This window comes from Kryptolebias marmoratus, linkage group LG20 (assembly GCF_001649575.2).
Source record: "Kryptolebias marmoratus isolate JLee-2015 linkage group LG20, ASM164957v2, whole genome shotgun sequence".
Taxonomy (NCBI): domain Eukaryota; kingdom Metazoa; phylum Chordata; class Actinopteri; order Cyprinodontiformes; family Rivulidae; genus Kryptolebias; species Kryptolebias marmoratus.
In genome coordinates this window covers 1,671,173-1,690,956 of record NC_051449.1, presented here as the reverse complement: position 1 = coordinate 1,690,956, position 19,784 = coordinate 1,671,173, and the positions used below count along the sequence as shown (strand labels likewise).

The 19,784-nt window shown below is 38.2% G+C and overlaps 1 protein-coding gene across 1 annotated transcript in view; it reads left to right on the top strand.

The window, feature by feature from the left end:
- Positions 1–630: 630 nt before the first annotated feature.
- The window catches only part of LOC108243852 (receptor-type tyrosine-protein phosphatase N2), a gene marked incomplete at its 5' end in the record, with an annotated part of 169,792 nt that continues 150,638 nt past the window's right edge, over positions 631–19,784 (top strand). Inside the window, 3 exon segments of the mRNA XM_017429557.2 lie at positions 631–704; positions 11,280–11,330; positions 18,509–18,622. Of these exon segments, the coding sequence (XP_017285046.2) occupies positions 631–704; positions 11,280–11,330; positions 18,509–18,622 (239 nt within the window).

Genomic DNA, 19,784 nt, shown 5'->3' with positions numbered 1-19,784 from the left:
GTAGCTGTAACAATTACATGTAACTAGCTAAATGTTGTAAAAAGTGACATCAGAAAATCAACACTACATTTTTAAACAGTGTTTGAAGCTAAATGTGACAAAATTTAGGCATGAATTTTTAGCACAAGCTCCTTTACAAACGGCGCCCCATATGCACCCAAACAAATACACAGATAATACATCCAAAACTATATATTGTTATTCATGATGAGATGTAGGTTTTATTAAGTACAACAATATGGGCAAATTAAGAAGTTTACCTGAACTGGCTGCAAATTAAATAAATTACATAAAATTAATGCTAAATAATTATAAGATAACGCAACAATGTTTTTTTTATCCCTTACGGGGCTCCGTACCTTGCATAACGTTGTAGTTGGGAGTTGTATTTTGAAAGGTGTCCACCGGAAGTGCAGTGCGTGTGCGCTCGCGCACGTGTGATGATGCTGTGAGCGCTCGAGCCTCCAGCTGCAGGAACGCCCTGCATCCTCCCTCCTCTCCTCCGACCTCTCTCCGCTCCTCCAGCCGCGGAGGGGCCGCTCTGACCGGCCAGGAGGACGAAGCGAAGCCCGCTGGAAGCCGCGAGAGGAGCGCAAACTCGGAGGAAAAAATGGATCCTTTGCCTTCCTCCTCCTCCTCCTCCTCCCTCCTCCTCCTCATCGCGTCCCTCAGCTGCTTCCCCGCGTCTGCTGACAGGAGATTCGGTGAGTACATGAACAGAAAGGATTATTAATGACACCCAGAGCGGAGTTTTTATCCTCTCAGAGCCATTTTCCTCCGAACAAACCGCGCCAGGAAGCAGCAGGCTGCTCCTCACCTGAGCGCAGGAAACCAAAGCTGCTCGTCCTGTCATCGTTTCACGGCGAGAATCCGCTCAAATCTGCAACAACAACAAGCAGAATATCACCCAGAACCTCCGAGGCTCCTCAGATAAACTACAGGAAATGAGCCTTTTTACATCCAGCAGGCCCGGCTCTGTTTGTCAACATTTAAAACTGAAGGTGGCAGATTAGTTTAGAAAACATTCAAGTTTATGTAGAAAACAAACAAAAAACATTAAATTATTAGAATATTTTTAAAATTATAACAAAATATTAGTCCTAAATGTTATAAAAATGCAAAGGAATTAAAATGTAATCAGTCTAATTAATGCAAATCATACAGACTAAAATGTGAAAATGACAGACTTTCAAAATAAAAGCCGACGAAACGCACAAATATTGGGTAACAATATCAAATACAGCTTGGTACCTGATTCATACCTGGTGTGTACTGGGTACATAATGGATGAATAACTAGTAAGTACCCAGTAAGTACTATATATGTATGTGTATGTACTGATACTTACCTGATACTCACTGAGTTTGTAACAGTTTTTTAACAAGTACATACCAAATACTTATCTGGTGCACATCTAGTACTTACTGGGTACATACCAGGCTCTTATTGGGTACGCACCATGTTCTAATCAGATATGTACCTGTTTGTTACTTACTAGATACATAGCCGGTTTGTACCAGTTTCTTCCCGGGTACATGCCTGGTACTTACCAGGTACTTTTTGGGTACTTACTTAGTAAATACCTGGTGTGGACCGGGTTCGTATTGGGTACCATCCAGTATACTCTCATCAAGTACATACCTGTTACTTAACAGGTAGTTGTTGTGTATGTACCTGGTACTTTTAGGATGTATACTGAATTAGTACTAGATTCCTCCCAGGTACGTATTTGTTACTTATTAGGTAAATATTTAACGCGTACCTGGTACTTACTGTGTGCATACCTAACACTTATTACCTGTTATTTTACAGGTATGTTCCTAGTATTTTCTGGGTACATACCAGGTACTTATGGATGTGTACCTGGTACTGATTAAGTACTTGGTACTAACCTGGGTAAATACTGGACACGTACCAAACTATATTATGTTTAAAAAACAAATATTGTTTTAAATGAATGTAATGTAATAATATTAAATGTCATCAAACATTCTTATTTCAATGCATCACATTTAAAAATGGTCAAAGTGAAATAAATTATAGAAATAATACATGTACCTTGATATAAAGTAGAAGAAGTATAACTGGAGGTTATAAACAAACAGTAGTTGTGTGTTTGTGTTTGTGTACACACACAGATGTAAACAGGAGGAATCACTGATAAAATCACTGTGAAGCCTTGAAAAATGAGATTCCACACACTCTCGAGTTTCCAGCTCTGTGCTCCTGGCAGAGGTGGCTATTGATTGAAGATTTAAATGTGTGTGTGTGTGTGTGTGTGTGTGTGTGAGTGTGTGTGTGTGTGTGCTAGCATTAATTCTCTCTTGTGCACGGAGTCTATAAATAGCTGATATCTAATATTTCCCTGCTGACTTCAGATGAGGAGCCTGCAGGATGACTGATGCACAGATGTGCTGAAGATGATGCTGAGAGGAAGAGGTAGAGCAGGGAGAAGCTGATACGTGTGTGTGTGTGTGTGTGTGTGTGTGTGAAGGCCTTCCTCCTCTTCCTCCTCTCTGTTAGATTACATAAGCTGCTCCCTGAGAGTATGGCTGCTACAGACTCAGCTGAGACAGGCAGCAAAATGTCAGCTTCAAGGATACACCTGAAGTCAGGATACCTACTGTTTTATTTTGAAGAGTTCACCCTGCAGTGCATTCTGTTAAATCTACTTCCTGTTTTAGTCTCCCACCAGGGGTCAGTTTGTAATCAGCACACCTGTGCTACATTTGTCGTCAGGTCCTCGTAGTTTTCCTTGCTTCAGTTGGGCTTTGATTGTCCTCCTTTTAAAGTTTTTGTAAGTTTTCTGTTTGTTACTGAACAATCTCATGACCCACTGGAGAAATGTTTTAATGAAACTCGCAGAACGTAATCACTGGAGGTACAATTCAAGATGGCCACCACAGCAAATTGACACCGGCAGCACATAAATGGCTGTAAGTGGGTCACAGCCACAGACGAATTGAGCTAAAATTAGATGTGGTAGTAGCTGAGAGTCACCCTGAACTCGTACTCTGAGTGCGAGCTCTGATGGGACGCTTCTCGTTTGTCAACATAAGATGATTTTAATCTAAAACTTAAAAGGTGGCGGGTGATATGCATTAATTCAAGATGTGCTAGGCTTTAAATTACCGGAATTTTTATGACAAATTAATAAAAATTACGATGTGAAACAGAAAATCAAAGTAAACAACATCCTTTAACTCCATATTTTTCCGTGGAGCTCAGACAGTTTCTTGTTAAAGATCATTTTTATCTGCCTCAACATAAAACTTTAAAATCCCATTATATGAAGCTTAAAAGTAAATATGTTACACTATTACTTTTGGATTCTGCCTGTCTGAGTTTCTAATCAAAGAGAATCACCTTGTGGATATAATATTTTTAGACTGTTTTTAAAGGGTATAATATCCCTGCAGTGAGAATAACCTGACCCAGAACGTTCCTGCTTTTCTTCATCTTCTCTACTAACATTATACTCTGATAACACTGAAATAAAATAGTATTAGTTCTCAGAGATGACTTGTTTAAATTTACAAACAGCTTTTGCAGAATTACCTGTTTGTTTTATTCGGTAATCAATCAAAATAACCTTCATTTGTTGGATTTCTCTCTTGTTTCTCATGTGTGATTCAAATGTAAAATCTGATAAGACATGTTTCCATGGCTGGTTAAGGTAATTAAAATGTTCGTTTGATGTGGAAAGAGGGCAGTTGTGACTCACTGGAAAGAAAGCGTGGGTGGTTTCCTTTTTTTAAAGAAGTCATTAATTTAATCTTTGAGTCTTATGTGGAACTCGCACCTTAAAATAACCGAACCGTCATTAATAATTCATAACTTTACGTGACAAACAAGCAATTTATTCAATAATTCATAAACAGATTCATCTCATAGCTCAGCGCTGCTATTTCAGTTCATGCCTTGTTTTTCCAACCCGACGGTGACTTTAAAAGGGTAAAGATTCATGCTTTTTTTAAAAACTTTTTTAGGCAATAATGAGGATCTTAGCTTAAAAAAATCTTACTTTATCTCTTCTTTGATTATGACATTTTTGCCATTTAAAGTGGAGAATTATAGAGGAGATTTTTTTGTTGTTTATAATAAACACAAATGATGTAACTTGTAGTGTTAGTATTAATTATATGTTTACCTGTTTGTGTTTGACATTCCCCTGACAGAAGAGGCTTTTTAGTTAATTAAAAGACATAAAATACCATAAAATATTCCTGCTAATGTTTCTCTTCTTGTGTGTTTAATACAAGAAACAGGAAGTTTAATGCTTAGAAGAGTGAAGCAGATTTTTTGCAGTGTAAAAGCAGTTAAAGGATGCAGCTGATTAAACTGTGATACAGAACATGATAAATAAAAGTAACTCATCAGAACTCAGTCTGGATCCCACAGAGAGATTAAAGATACTCTTTAAAAAGTATGAAATCAGACATATAAAGGCTCTCCTGAACTGTACTGAATGGTGCAGTTTGAAAGAGTTTACTCCAGTAGTGAAACGTGGGTCTGCGCACAACGTAAACAAAGCACCAAATGAAAACCACATTAGACAGGCTTTCATGGTGACTGGCATTTTATGAATAAACTGTTAATATTTAACTGTTTAAGTCAATTTTTCTTTTGAACAACAAAGTTATTTAATTCAGGTAAATAATCTTTGTGTGTAAAATAATAACTTCTTACTAGCTGCTGTTTGTTTAAACAAATACATCTGTGTTATTGTTTTATTTACAGTTTGAGTTCTTTTTTTTCTCCTTCTGAGATTGAATCCTCAGACTAGTTTTATTTGCAGCATGTTTTAATCATTAACCCGGACAGGAACAAGGTTTCCACTGGTTTACCTGGCGTGACCATCACCATGGTAACGCTCATTAACATTTTATACTCAATGATTTCTTGGTGAGGTCGGGTCGGGTTGGGGGGGCGGCTGCAGTGTTTTACTGTAACTGTGTGTTATTAGATGTCAGTAACATGAGGGACAGAAATCTGATTCAGCTGAAAGACGCTTCAGCGAGGGTGTGTGTTTTTATTTGTACTGTTAGTAAAATATCTCATAAATCGCTGATCAGATTTTAACTCAGTGAATTCTTACAGATATTATAAATAAAATCTGGTGTGGTAGTAGCTGGTTTTCATGCCAGGCGTCTCCAGCTCCATCGTTTCTCAGCATCGGCTGATTTTAGTCCCAAACTCCGGCATGACCGGCGGTGGGTGATATGCATTTCTTCAGAGAATGGCTTTTAGGATTGTGTTGTGTTTTACCAGGTTGTCTCTAAAATCTAATGCATATATTTCCCATACAGAGGTGAGTTGCATCTTTTTCTTTGCAGTGTCAAGAGGGATTGATTAGGATTGATCAGGTTTGGGAAAAAACTGCTGCGTCATAGATCAATGATCTGATTGGACAGTGAGGTTTGCAACAATTCCCCTTTTCAGATGAATAAAGTTTTGTTCAACATTTTCCACCAGGGTTGAATTGCTGACTTAGTTTATCCGAAATGAGTGAATATTAAAAGAAATGTTTAAAACACAAACAAAAAGGTAATTTTTGGATTGTGTTATCTTAAAGAATCACCTGTTGATAAATGATTCAGGAATATTGTTGAGAACACGCACAATAAATACTTTTTTTTGTTTTTTTTTGCAGCTTGTGTTGCTGTTTCCAGCCCCACAGTCTTATCTCTGTATCTCTGGTTATTGGATAAAACATCAGAGTTGTGAGGTCTTTTTAAAAGCTTTTCTTATCTTTGTAGTTTATTTATGGTTTATCTAAAGAGTGCCACAATTGGAGCGTTTCCCCGGAGCTCATAAAGAAGCAGTTTCCTAATTGGCTAACTGCGAGTTGACCGTGTTTGTGGAGGAAGAAACTTGTTTAGCGCTGCCACGCTCTCTTTGGTTGCTTTGTTCCAAAGATGACAACAATCCAATTAGCTCCGGACTCCGGCTCGGACAGAAATGATCAATCTCACCAACGTGCGACCAGAAAATTCAGACAAACTCCAAACGAAGGATTTGGAAGCAAAAGCAGCATTTGATCATTTTTTATTCGGTTGCAGCAGAGCGAAGAAATCCATTTCTCAATTAGGAGCTGTGTGCAGAAATCTGTAATATCTTTTGTCTCCCATGGCAACAAAACATCCATCCATCACATCTTTTCTCATCTCTTCTTTCTGCTTCCATCCACTGACCAATCAGATCATTGATCTCCGAAGCAGCGAGAGTCCCTCAGATCTTTGCTACATGAAGAAAACTGACAAACTGTGATGCTTCAGTTACGCCAACAGCTACAGGAAAGCCGTCATGGTTAAATTTAAGTAAAACAGAAGAACTGCACCTGAGCCGTTATCCCTGATTGCATAAAAAGCTGCAGCAGAAAACTCCAACCCATCGGCTGGAAGCGGTTCTGAGCCGTAATTACCCCAGAGCTGACAGGGAGCTCTCAAATGAATCCAAGTTTGATAGCAGAAACCCTGCAGGGTCAAACAGCAACATTTTGCTAAGATAAACACTGACAACAGATGCAGGTTTCCCTGAACAGACGGAGATATCAGATGACAACCAGAAATAACAGCTTCAGCTGGCAGACATTCAACAGGAGAGGCTTTCTGCCAAACACTCCAGGCTCATCAGCGTGTTGAGAAATGGAAACTTATTAAAGAAAAATGACCATTAAAGCAAAGATATATATCTCATTACAGGATGATCACCTTCAATTTTCCTGCACAGACACATTTCTCAGAGGATTCACAAAAATATGACGTCTAACAAACATGTTCAGGAAAAAAACTCAACAAACAAACAGTTTAAATGTATAAATACTGAAATATTTACATCTATGTTGTTAACAGCAGCTAAAGCTAAATCTATTAGCCAGCAGTACAACTTGAAAAACTAAATGTAGCAAACAGGATAAAACTGTAAGGAATGCATATCGCCCGCCAGCTCTCAGAGTTTTAAACTGAGATCAGAACGCAGAGAAACGATGGAGTCGTTTCCATTTTGGTCAAAAGAACATTATGCAGAATTTTACTCCCTCAGAGTATCTGTTCTGAATGACTCTCAGCTACTACCACACAAATGTTTAACTCATTATCTGCGGCGCTGACTGAGTTACAGCCATTTTTATGTCGGCTGTCGATAAGCTGTGGCAGCCATCTTAAATTGGGTTGACTCCGAACGTCTATCAGTTGTAGACGTACATCCAATAATTACTTTCTGAGAGTTTCATTCAGATCTTGTTTGTGAGATATTTTGCTAACAGACAGACAAAAACATTGTTGCTGTTTTGGGCGGCGGGAGATAAGAAGGTGGAATAAAAACAATTTTATTTTACAAGACTGAGTCACAAATATGAGACTAATAATGAGAAAACCAACAAGTGAAGATTAATTAAAATGAAGAAAATCATATTTGAACTAAATCTGATCCAGTAATCTGCTGCTTAACTCACTCAGGGAATAAATTTAGATCCTTTTTATTACATTTTCTGTTACTAAACATTTTCATGGAAGCAGAAGAGCTTCTCTCCGCCAAAACAAGCTGAAGGTTTTTAGGTTTCCAACACTATAAATCTATGTTTTGTTGTCATTTCCTTATGTTTTTTTCACGTCTGTATATTTTTGCTCTTTTAATGCTGTTTTAATCCTGAAAGCAGCTGCAGTGAAGCTCTATTTCTGAACATTTCATGAGGCATTTCTCAGATTTTAACAAGGCTTATTTGGCTCAAAACCAAAGGTTTTAACACAAAAATAGAAACAAATACAGCAAGCAGGGATTCAACTAAATGAGTAACCATTAAATAAGATACAAGCTTATAGACAATCACTTCCCTCTGATTTGTTTTTATTAGAGACAATCTGTGCAAAAAGATGTAGTTAATGTAATTTATTCAAGGTTTTAATTTATATGGAAGCACAAAACATCAAACTATAAATGCTTTCTGCTTTACTTCCGATTAATACTTTGAGTTTCATTATAATCTGTCCAAAGTTCATGAAATATTTTGCTAACAGACAAACAGGGTGGAGTCCTTCAGTTAATGTCAGGTTTTCATTTCTTTGTTTTCATTAATTTCCTGCAAGAAACAAAATAAATCTCTCTGTAAATTATAGGAATTCTTTCTTAAGTTTTGGTAGCTTTTTTTCCCCACTTTACAGTATTTTCATTAAACGTCTTCAATGACATTCATGTGTATTTGTGTTTATGTTGTTTGGTGTACTTTTACACTTATTTGAAGCTTTTAGTAATGTTTTCAAGACACGATTCATAGTTTTTAGTCCTTTTTAACAGTTTTAACATGTGGACTCCTCTGTTAAACCCAGAAGTGTCTGAAAGCTGCAGCTTTTAAAGCAGAGTCACAGAACCCACAGTTCTCACAGTCTCAGAGTTTTTCCTGCTCCAACACACCTGCTTTAAACGATCGGGTTGCTAACAGGTTTCTGCAGAACTCCAGGACCTGCTGAGGAGCTCATTTAATCATTTCAGTCAGGTGTGGTGGAACAGGGAGACAACATGAAGAACAGTGGAGCTGGGGTGGAGATGTTTGACTACAAGGTATTTTAAGTTTTTACATTGTTAATGCAACAGTTTCCTCCTCAAATCCTGATTTAAAGCTTTAATAAAAATATACTTTAATTGTGTGGATTGTAGGATAAATCCTTCATGTTTCAAGAAGAGATGACTAACAGCAGTGACCTGATATAAAGTATGCATCATGTTTTCATGTTTCCTTTTGTCTGAGTTTGTTATGAGATCATCTTATGATGAGAATTATGGATGTTTTGATCAAAGCTTCAGATTAATGTGAGACGTCAGGCTCGGAGTATGAATTGTGAAGGACTCTCAGCTACCAAAGCATATTTCAGCTGTTTCTGGAAATCTGACACAGGTGTAGCTATTAGTTAGTTAGCTGGACTTTATTAGCATAGGTGGCCATTTAGAATTGGATTGTTAGTTGTAGATGTACATCCAAGGGTTACTTCTTGCAAGTTTCATTAAAATCCATCCAGTGGTTTATGAGATATTTTGCTAACAAACATGGATGATGACAGCAGGTCTGTACAGTCGGTGTTTTACCTGCAGAAATGTCGATCAGCCGTACGAGCGTCTGATTGGCTCTCGGCAGCTGTTTGTGGGGTTTGATGCCCCGCCCCTCTCCAGCTGGGAGCTCTCAGGTGTGAATGTGAGCAGCTGTGTGTGAAACCAGGAGCTTCAGCTCCATAAATGTACGGAGATGAGATGAGAAGAGGCAGTCGCTGCTGCACTTTGATCCCTGAGAGGCAGAGAGGCGGTGAGAGATGAGCAGCTGTTGCCATGGTTGCAGCATCCCATTATTTTGCAGGTCTCAGTTGGTGCACCGACACAAAGCTTGTTAATCCTGGTAGCATTATTTATTTTTTACATGGCAGTATGAATGTTTGGACAGACAGTCTCATGTTTCCTCCTCTGACCTCCTGGCAGCGGGTCAGGGTTTTATTCAGCCTCTATCTGCAAATAAAACGCTGATATATTTATTCATACAATGAGAAACGGTTTGCATTTTGAGGTTTCATATTTATGTTTTAGGGTTTCTCTGGTGACTTGAAACTAAAAGGGAATCTTTGCGGAACCTAAATGCAGCTCCATATTTGATGCTCAGTCATGAATCTTTCATCGTATGATACATGAATACAGCTGAGACGTTAAGTTCTTTTTCTGGTCTGTTTTGTGGCCTTGATGGTTTTTGGAAGCTGCTTGTTGTGCTTCAGGATTAATGGTCAAACCTGAAGGAATTAAAGGAATGCTTATCGCCCATCGTCTTTCAGTCCACAGTTTCTCATCCTGAGAAAAGACAGTTTTTAGCCGTTTTAGCCAAAACTTAAAAATAAATTTATTTTTATTTTCAGTGTTTCAGATGACACCCTCAGTGTGTGTGAATGACTCTCTGCTACAAACACAATAAATGTTAGCATAACGTGTAAAGTTGACAGACTTACAGCCATTTTTGTGTTTTCTAAGGTCAGCTGGTTGTTCATTGTAGATGTACACCTTATGATTATTTCCTGCAGGTTTCATTAAAATCTGTCATGTGGTTCAGAAGATATTTTGCTAACAGACAAACACAGATGCTTGAAATAACATTGTCTGCCTTTCTGTGGTGAACATGAATAAACAAACAAAATCCTTGAAGCCACAGCTTGTTAACACAAATAATCTAAGAATCAAAAGAAAATCTGTAAAATTACAAAGGATCAGATACAAAATAATTTTATTTTCCTCTTATTTTCTACATAAAAATGCATCTGCATCAATATTTATAATCAGCGTTTTAATTTTGAATGTAATATTTTAACTGGAAACTGGTTTACCTGATTTAACTCTGCACTGAGCCATCCCAGAATAACTCCGGTAGTTTTGTGTTAATCTCATCAAACAGTTGAGTTACAACATGACAAATGATCTTTAAGGGACACAATGTGTAAATTACTGACCAGTAAATGTGAAACAACCTTTCCAGAGAGACTTCAGGATGTTTTTAACCCGACGCCTGCTTCACTCCTGAGTTTCTGCCATTTCAAATAATTTTAATTCCTCAACAAAGAAACTCTGACACCGTTAATCCGTGTGTGTCAGAGCGATTCTGAAAATCTCAGCAGATTCAGAACATTTTTTTAGTTTGAGCGAAGTAGAGGAGGACTGATGGTTTCCTGTATAAAACATGGCTGCCTGTTCTCGTCTCCCCGTGGAGCGCTGAAGGAGCTGCTTTGATGCATCGTCCAATTTCTTCTTCACCCCAGAGTTAATTTAAGATAACTGCGAGCATTTACAGTCCTCGACTGACAGATGTAGCAATAAAACACAACAGCTGATGTCTTTGTGAGACATTTCCTCTCATTCTGCTGTCTGGGAGTAGAAAAACAAACTAATTGGGTTAGAAACTTACTTTCAAGTGGTTTCTTGAAATAAATAAAATTGTTTAAATGTCTGTAATTTGAGGGTATTGTCTTGGAAACAAATGTAATTACAAACTAACAGTTCAACAATAAGATAGATTGTTTTTAGTGAAGCAAATAATCTGAAAATGGAAATAAAGAAATTGCTGATGTTACAGATGTGCAGAACAGGAGTGTTGATGAAACACAAACAACACAAATGGCCAAAAAGACTGAGAGGAAGTTGATATTTTCTAAAAGTCACATCCAGTCATGCTGATTTATGTGACGAACATTTAGTTTGTTTCTGCTCAAAACCTTTCATTGATGTTAATATTAATTATTATTTGTTTCTCTTCTCAGGCTGCCTGTTTGAGAACGAGCTGTGCTCATCGTATGAGATGTGTGTCAACGGTAAGCTGACTTATCCACACCTTAAACACAACTCTGCGTGCATCACAATATTTCTACACTTAATATTCTTACAGGCTAATGGGTGCAGCTCCAAAACTATCATAAAACTAAAAAACTTTATTCTTCTTCAGACACCAGGAGTTCTAACTCCTCTAACTCTAACATTTATGACTCAAAAATCGCTAATGGCTAACAATGAATTTTTAATGTTTTGAAAGTAGTCTACAATGTTGTGATGACAGTTTAACCTTTATAATATGATAAAACTACTGAGTTGTTTTTGGCTGAAGCTGAAAGTAAATCTTTAACACCCCTGGAAACATCTGTTGGAGGTGGTGTCATGATCCCAGTTGTTCTTTTCACAGTGAAACATTTTTTAAAAATGGATGGAATAATGAAGAAGAGCCAAAGAGCCTTTGGGAAGAAGCACAGGAAATCTAAATACCTTTTTCTTGTGCAGATGTGTTATCCTCTGGAGAATGTTTTTATATTTAGACACTCAGAGTTGCCTTTAAATATCAGAGGGTCTCTGCAGAAACACGAGGAGGAAACTCCTGCTGAGAACTAACCTGAAATCAAAGAAGCTCCAAACGATGAAGCTGCTCTCCAGCAGAAAAAATGGGGGCTTTTTAAATATGAGAAATGTTTTTAGTGGCCTAAATCTGGTTTGTCTGTTGTTTACAAACCATCAGGGTTTAGTGGGAAGTTCTGCGAACTCCCTGATCAACATGCAGCATCAGATCTGAGCTGACTGGAGTCAACATGGAGAAGTTTACTGTAACATGGGTCACATGTGGGAAAGATCAGTGTTTGCTTTTTCTATTCTTCTTTTTACTGCCGATTGCATGTGCTGTAAAGTCATTAGCTTTATTTCCTGTCTGCGTAGTGTCCTCCTCAGATTTGTCCCATAATGTCATTCTGACAAAGAGGGAATGGGAGAAAAACAAAGCGTGTGTCTTGTGCGGTGATAAAATCTCTACAGGGGGTTTTATTTTTAGCCGAGCTCAGACAGGCTCTCTGTCTGGGTTGTGGCTGCAGCAGGTGACCTTGCTTTACGCTCAGCTTTTTGTTGCTCCCACACCTTTTTAATCTTCTCATTTCACTGCATAGCCCAGAAATTATTCAAGGAAACCTGCTGTATCGAAAGGCCCAGCGTTATTTAAAGGAATGCATATCGCCCACTGCTTTTTATGCCAGAGTTTGGCAAACATTGAAAATAACATTATGCCCAATTTAATGCAATATTCCAAGATATTTCACTCTGTATCTGTTGTGTATATGAGCACAATACCTGTAAAACCTACTGAGTTACAGCAGGTTCTGTATATTTTTATTTAAGAACACCGGGTTGTGGCAGTTTTAGATGTGCATCCAATCATTACTTTGTTTCATTATAATCTGTCAAGTTGTTCATAAGATTTATTGATCAGGCACATGAACACACACACAGGCAAAAACTTTATTGCCAGCCTTTTCTTTTTAAAAAATGTTAAATTTTTACACTGACCTGGGTTAAGTTACCATTTGATCTTTGTTTTATTTTAAATCAGTCTGCTGTTCATTTTTTTCTTTTTTAGTCATTTTAGAAAGTTTCAAACTTTCTCTTCTCCCTGTTAAGTTTGCCTCACTGACTGATTACTTTAGTTTAATCCTCGTTTGTTTTGCTTAAAGCCTTTTATTTTGGATTTTTATCTGTATTTTCTCTGCGGTTTGGTTCTCATTCCGTCACATGATGGAGAGAACAGGGGAAAAAGCTGCTGCTCAGGTGTCTGTCTTGGCTCATTAATTCACCTAACTACCCTTTAAACAACAGAAGCAGCCAGGTAGGGAACCACTAATGGAAAAACAACAAATAGATTCTCCTCCTGTGGCTCGTCAAACAGACGTCTAAAATATTAAAACCAGGCAGTAAACTGCTCAACACTCTTTGCTGCATGTAAAACATCTGACAGACACAAAATTATACACTGACAGTTTTATTCTGTGCATTTAAAGCCAAAGTCATGTGACTGTACTGCCACGTTTATTTTGTTTCAAATAAGCAGAACTATGTAAGGTTGTGTAATATTTGTCTACATGTAGAACGACAAAGAAAATAAGGTAAAATAGAAAATATGTTTGACTCTGTACCTGCTGTTTTAAAGGATTTCAGCTTAGATTTTCTGGGGGGTTCTGACTTTGAGTAGTTATTAAAATGAACTGTTTTTCCTCTGGTTTCTAAGAGGTTCTTATAAATTCATCCAGTCTTTGCATGTTGTTCAGTATTTTTGACCAACGAGCCTCTAAAGCTTTTAGTTTCTCATTATTGATTTCAGCCGTAGCTGTGTTTGTGTACTTTTTGCCTCCTTAAGTTGGTTTGTATAAAAATCGTTCGGCTACATGTGGACTCCTCAGCTTTACTTTGAGGCTGAATTTTGGAGGAATAAAAACGCTCCCTCCTGTCAGATGAGTCACAGGAAGTGAGGCTCCACTGTTGGCTGGATCTCTATGGTGGGCTGCACCTGCATTGTTCCCATCTCAGTGTGTCTGACCTGGTTCAATAGCTGCTGTCAAGCTGGTTCTCACTGACAATGGCACTTTGTTGTGCTGCTGATTGGCAGCTCAGGATCTATCAGGTTACACAGCAGCACCGAGTACCTGAGCTTTATTCCCCAGTTTGGAGAAAACCAGGGACTGATCATTTTATTTATTCTTTCACTTTCAGGTGTTACAACTGCAGTTTTTCTAGAGCTCTAAGGAAGAAATTGTTTTTTAGATATGTTTGAGCAGTTAGTATTTTACCTACAGCAGACAGAGCAATCTCAGTTTGGAGAATCAGTGAGGCTGGAAACATGGTTGTGTTCATGCTTTCTGTGTGTGTGTGGGCAAAACGTTAAGATGCACACGTTTGTATTCATAATACCTTCCATTCAAGGGCCTTTAGTTTTCACAAATGTCTATAACGGTGGTCTCCAATTCTGGTCCTGGAGGGCCACCATCCTGCAGGTTTTACTTGTTTCTCTGCTCCAACACACCTGATTTGAATCAATGGGTGATTAACAGGCTTCTGCAGAACATGAAGAGGTGATTTAACCTCTGAATCAGGGGTGTTGGAGCAGAGAAACGAGTAACACATGCAGGATAGTGGCCCTGAGGACCAGGACTGGACACACCGGATCTAGAAGGTGGTGATAATGCACTGATTTGTCAACTATCTGGTGTCAAGTGATTTTTCTCACCAGGAAGCTGATGCAGTTTTTCTATCCTTCTGGTCCCTGACTGATAAATTATTCAAATGTGGACCAGGATGCTGGGCAAGTCGGGCAATTTTGAGCTCAACAGTTGGAAACGGTTGCATTTTACTGTTCGAACCACAAGGAGGACATCGGTCTTCTTGATCCACACACAGGTGCCAGTTTGACAAAGACGGGTGCTCCGTCTCGCCGCCGTCTTGATTAGCTGAGAGGGACAACAAGCCCCGTGGTGGAGGTTGCCACGGCAACAGGTGTGAGAGGAGCCGGGTTTGATTCTGGCTCATTACCCGTCTGTGGCCTATTGTCTCTGAAACATGAATTGCATCAGTGTCACAGCAGCTCTTTGGAGTCGTCTGCGCTCAAAACGGGACGTTTGATGATCAGTCTTTCTGCTTTTAACTGATAGAGGTATTTTATTTATTTTTATTGGCATAAAGGCCTGGCCACTTTCTGGCTTTAAGTTGAAGATTTTTATGCAACACTTGTTTAGAATAAATGAACACATGGAAGTGTCTCTTATTAAAGGAGCTGTTTATCGGCCAGGATGGGTCACGTTGTTCATATGTTTGCACTTCTGCAACTACACTCCTTGTTGCTTTGTGATGAAGCAGTTAACTATGTTTTTTTGTGCATAAACGATGAAGACTTTATTGCTCGGACTCCAGAAATGAGCAGCTCTAATTTATAATCGAAAGAAAAGACATCAGATTGTCTGCATGTGTATTCTCTGATCTGCTACAATTCTCAGATTTATTGCAGCTGTAAGATCAAGTTAGTGATGGAGGAACTGATCCGTCCTGTGTCTGCAGGATGAGACGATGGGTTCCTGATTCTCTTCTCTAAGGTCTGACTTGTCTCTGCACCTGCTACAATTCAGTCCCATTTACCAAGTCAGATGTTGACTCCCCACCCAAATAAATAAATGGAAATAAACACAAACATCTTCATTTTAAGAAGTTTGGGATCATAGAAACTGTTTAAAGACTTAAACTGTTAGTGAAACTTATGAATTGGACGATATTGAAATGTTTTGCGTCAGTGATCAGATGCACCGCTGTTTGTGTTGCTTCACTTGAAGAATTGATTTTCATCCCAACTTTCTGTCTTTGACTTTACCCCGGGCTTTTCTCTTTGTTTCATACGACAACATGTCGAAGATGCAGCAGGAAAAACTCTGCCAGCTGGCGACAACATATGAAGGAAACCTTTTCCTTTCAGCAGAGGACCTGCCACATGAAGCCAGTTATAATTGATCTTGTGGAGTGGAAGTCTATGAAGGATGAGCTTCTTGGTCCCCTGAGGAGATGGATCCATTAAGATGTCCTCATTCAGTTCATTAAGCCAGACGGAGGTTTCTTCTTACAGTCGGTGTCCCAACTGGACGGTCTAAAGATGCACAGCACCGCAGGCTGTTGTCACATTTTTATATTTTTGAGACTATACCTTTCATTAAGTGGAGGTGTATCCACTGAGATTTATAAAAATATACTGAAGCAAAGTTCTAACTCTATATGGAGAACCATTTGAGTAAAATCTTTCACCAGGCCAAGCAAAGGGACAAAAAGCTTTTATTTGTGTAAATGTTTTTCCATCTGTTGTATATCTGACCTGTGGCTGCCACCTTTAGGCTTCTGGTCATTGTTTTTCTTCCTTCCTAATGAAGCCTGTTTTTTCTGAGCTCATCTCTGTGAATCCTTCATCTAATCTGCCCCATAAACCACAAGAGGACAGTAATTCTCAGAATTATAGTCCTCTGGTAGCAAACGAGGATAACTGATGCAAATTTGATCTGCAGGAGTATAATCATGAAGGATAATTCAAGATGTTGTTGGAAAAGAAACGATGCTGGAAGGGGTTTTCTTCATGGTCTAGAACAGGGAAAGTTTTAGCATCAATTAGACATTAGGGTTTAGATTATTCATGCAGGAATTGCCTTGAATTTGGGGGGGATAAAACGAAAACAGTGGCTGATGTTTGGACTAAACAAACCAAGACAAATTGTCGAACACTCCTGGCTCCTAAAGGTGAAATTTACTAAACTAGAGGGGAGATTACGACACTGTTTTACTGATTGACTATTTTTAATTAATTAGGGCTAACAATCAGTATTTTTAAATGAACTGAAAATGTAATATATACCTGTTTGCTTCCATTTCAGGAAGCTACTTCTCACAGAATGGCAACCCAAAGAGCATTAGTTGTATTTATAAAGTTTTTGTAAATTTCAAGCCATACAGAACACTTTTTTAAGTTTCTTTCATTTCTTTTTATTCTTCCTTGCACTTCACCCACTGAAGTATTGAAAAGTAATTACAGTTATTGGAGCTGTCTGTCTGATTGAAATGAGCTCAGCGACGCAGATGGTATTTATAGAAAAGACACTTTTATACATTTGGATTCACTATGAAACATAAAAAAATGGAAAAATATAAGCAGCAGACATTTCCTGTTTTCCATAACAAACCTGTGAATGAATAACTGTAATTTTAGAAAAGAAAAGATGTTGATCATGTTAATCTGTCGACACATTAGTAGAATAAAGGAAACAAAAGTGTAGCCTAAATCAGAGCTTTTTAAATGTCTACACCGTTAAGTTCTATAAACGGTCAACATCCAATACTTAAAAATTACAATAATTTCTAATATTTTGTCTAAGGAGAGAAATTTCCACTCGAACCGTAGGTTGTAAATGTATTTGAATGTCTAAATTGAAGCAGAAGGGGTAAAAAGAAAAGCCTATAGATGACGTGACATGTTTGCAGAAGCTCGTTTCCCAGCCTCAGCCATCAATCAAAGCGCTCAGTTTTCATTTAGTCCAGACGGCTTCTGTAGATCAATAAACGCTGGCACTGAAACAACTTCAGGCATCGATCGGGCAGAAACATGCCAAGGAAAATTTACAACAAATGTTCTGTGTTTTTTAAAATAAATAAATAAAAGCAGACAGTCAAAAGGTGCAAGATTTGAGGTTTCGAACTGATACATTTTTTTGTGATTCAGGAAGGATTTCTTTTTCAAATTTATACCCAGGCCTGTTGCTGAAAGGCAGGTGATAATGTAATTGCCTGAGTGTTTATTATCATAACATCAGTTGGAGCAATATCAATATAATAAGGACAGTTTGGGCTGCAACAAACCATGACTCTTTTTATTAAACGTACCGTGCATTCAGGGGTGGAAATTAAAATTTTTTACCAGCCACTCAAAATTTTTACCAGCCACTATTTTATGTTGTGACAAAGTTATTTCATATGATGCTGATGATCGAGGTGGGTGGAAGCAGTTGTGGTGCAACTGCAAATTGCAAAAGTTACCAGGGGGGAACCAAATATTTCAGCAGTCTGACATAATCTGTTCCCCCTCTAAAACATGGGACAAAAATAATTTACCAACAACTCCTTAACTGTGTTTATTCCTCTGTATTATATTATTAGCACATTTAATTCCTAAAAGAATGATGTTTTTTGTTTTTTTAATGAGAAATATTTGCCCCTCTAAACAATTCTGTTAATAGATAAGTCATTATTTATTTTAATTATTAATTGTTTTTGTCAACACATTGTCTATATTGTCCATAACAGAGTCTGTCTGTCTGATTTATTATAACTTAAACCAAAAAAAACTCACAATTCTGTCAAACAGAAGAGTTACGTTCTGAACAAGCCCCAAATTACAAGCAGTATATTATCACTCACTGCTAACAGAGTTTAGTTTATCCATTTTAAACCAGGTAATAAAAGATGCGTTATTTTAAGAACTGCTTTTGATTTTCTTTGCTGATGAATGAAACTCATTGACAAACTTCTACCAAGGCATTAAAAACATGGAATCGCTATCCTGTTTCTTTTTCTTTTCATAAAACAGAAAACCAGATCAACCCCGGGCTTCCAGTGACACACATTCAGAAATCTAAATGCAGGATTCTGTCTATTTTTGTGTCCACAGATGGGATGTTTGGGAGGTGTCACTCTGTTCCAGTGAAGGATTTTTACACCTATGACGTCTCCCCATCTGTTGTGCAACGATTCAGGATTCTGCTGGAGAAGATGTCCAACCGAGGTACAAACAAACCCAACACGACAAGAAGTGACTGAAGACTGAAGTTCTGTTTGTTTGTGAACGGTTTCTGAAATCATAGACTTAAATTTTACTTCTTGTTTTCACCTCAACACAAATGCATCACTGCAACAAGCAGTTCTTCTAAAAACAAACAATGAAAAGTTTCAGTTCCTTTAAAGTATCAGACTGTCAAGTTTAAACATTCATTTCTTTTTTACCAAACAGAAAGTAATAAATGAGATTTAGCAGCTGGTTGTGGGATTAACAACTATTGGATTACAGGTTTGTGAAGGAAAAATTGGAACAATATTAAAATTTACTTAAATACTGAACATTTTGTTTCTCTCCTCCTGTCCTCAGAGCTCATGAATTATTTGTTTTTGTTTTTTTGGCTTGTGGATGTGCAATGAACTGCATATAAACACATGGTTTCTTGTCAGGTGAATGTTTGAATGTAAAAGCACTCGGAGCATAAATCTGTGTCTGGACCATCGTGTCATTAAACAAACTGTCTGATTCAGATCATCACCCAAATTTAATCAGTTAATTCTGGTGAAAACCCCAACATTTCCTGAAAGTTTCATCAAAAACTGTTCGTTAGTTCTTAGTAATCTTGTGAACAAAGCAACCAGTACTGCTGAAAACCCGACCTCCCTGGTGACGGGAACGATGCACGCTGTCTGAGTGAAACTGCTGAAACGAGCTGCTGTTGATGAGCCGAACCAGGAGGGGGAGGCAGAGACCGGCACACGTCCCTCTGGGCAGCTGCTGCATTTCAGCCGCTTTCGTCATTCGGTTCTGCTTTGAACAAAAGACCCCGACTGCACAAGAAAGAGTCGAGCCTTTCATCTTAAAGACTGCTCAGTACAAAGTCAATAAAGTGCAGCCCTGGGTTTGGAAGAGGTTTTTTTGTTTCTTTTTCTCAGCTTCTTGTCTTTTGAGTATTTTTGTTTTTCCCACATCGTTCCCTGTTTTTTAGGAGGGATGGGACAAGCAGAACTGCTCCATGTTAAGTTTGCTAAAACAGCAAATCAGTGCAGATCTGATGACATAATTAAATTTAAAAATTCATGCTAATATTATCCCTCCTAAACAGGATGTAACAAGAACTGGGGGCTCGTCCGGGTGCGAGAGGTCCCCAGTTTCATCTTTTTTCTTACTT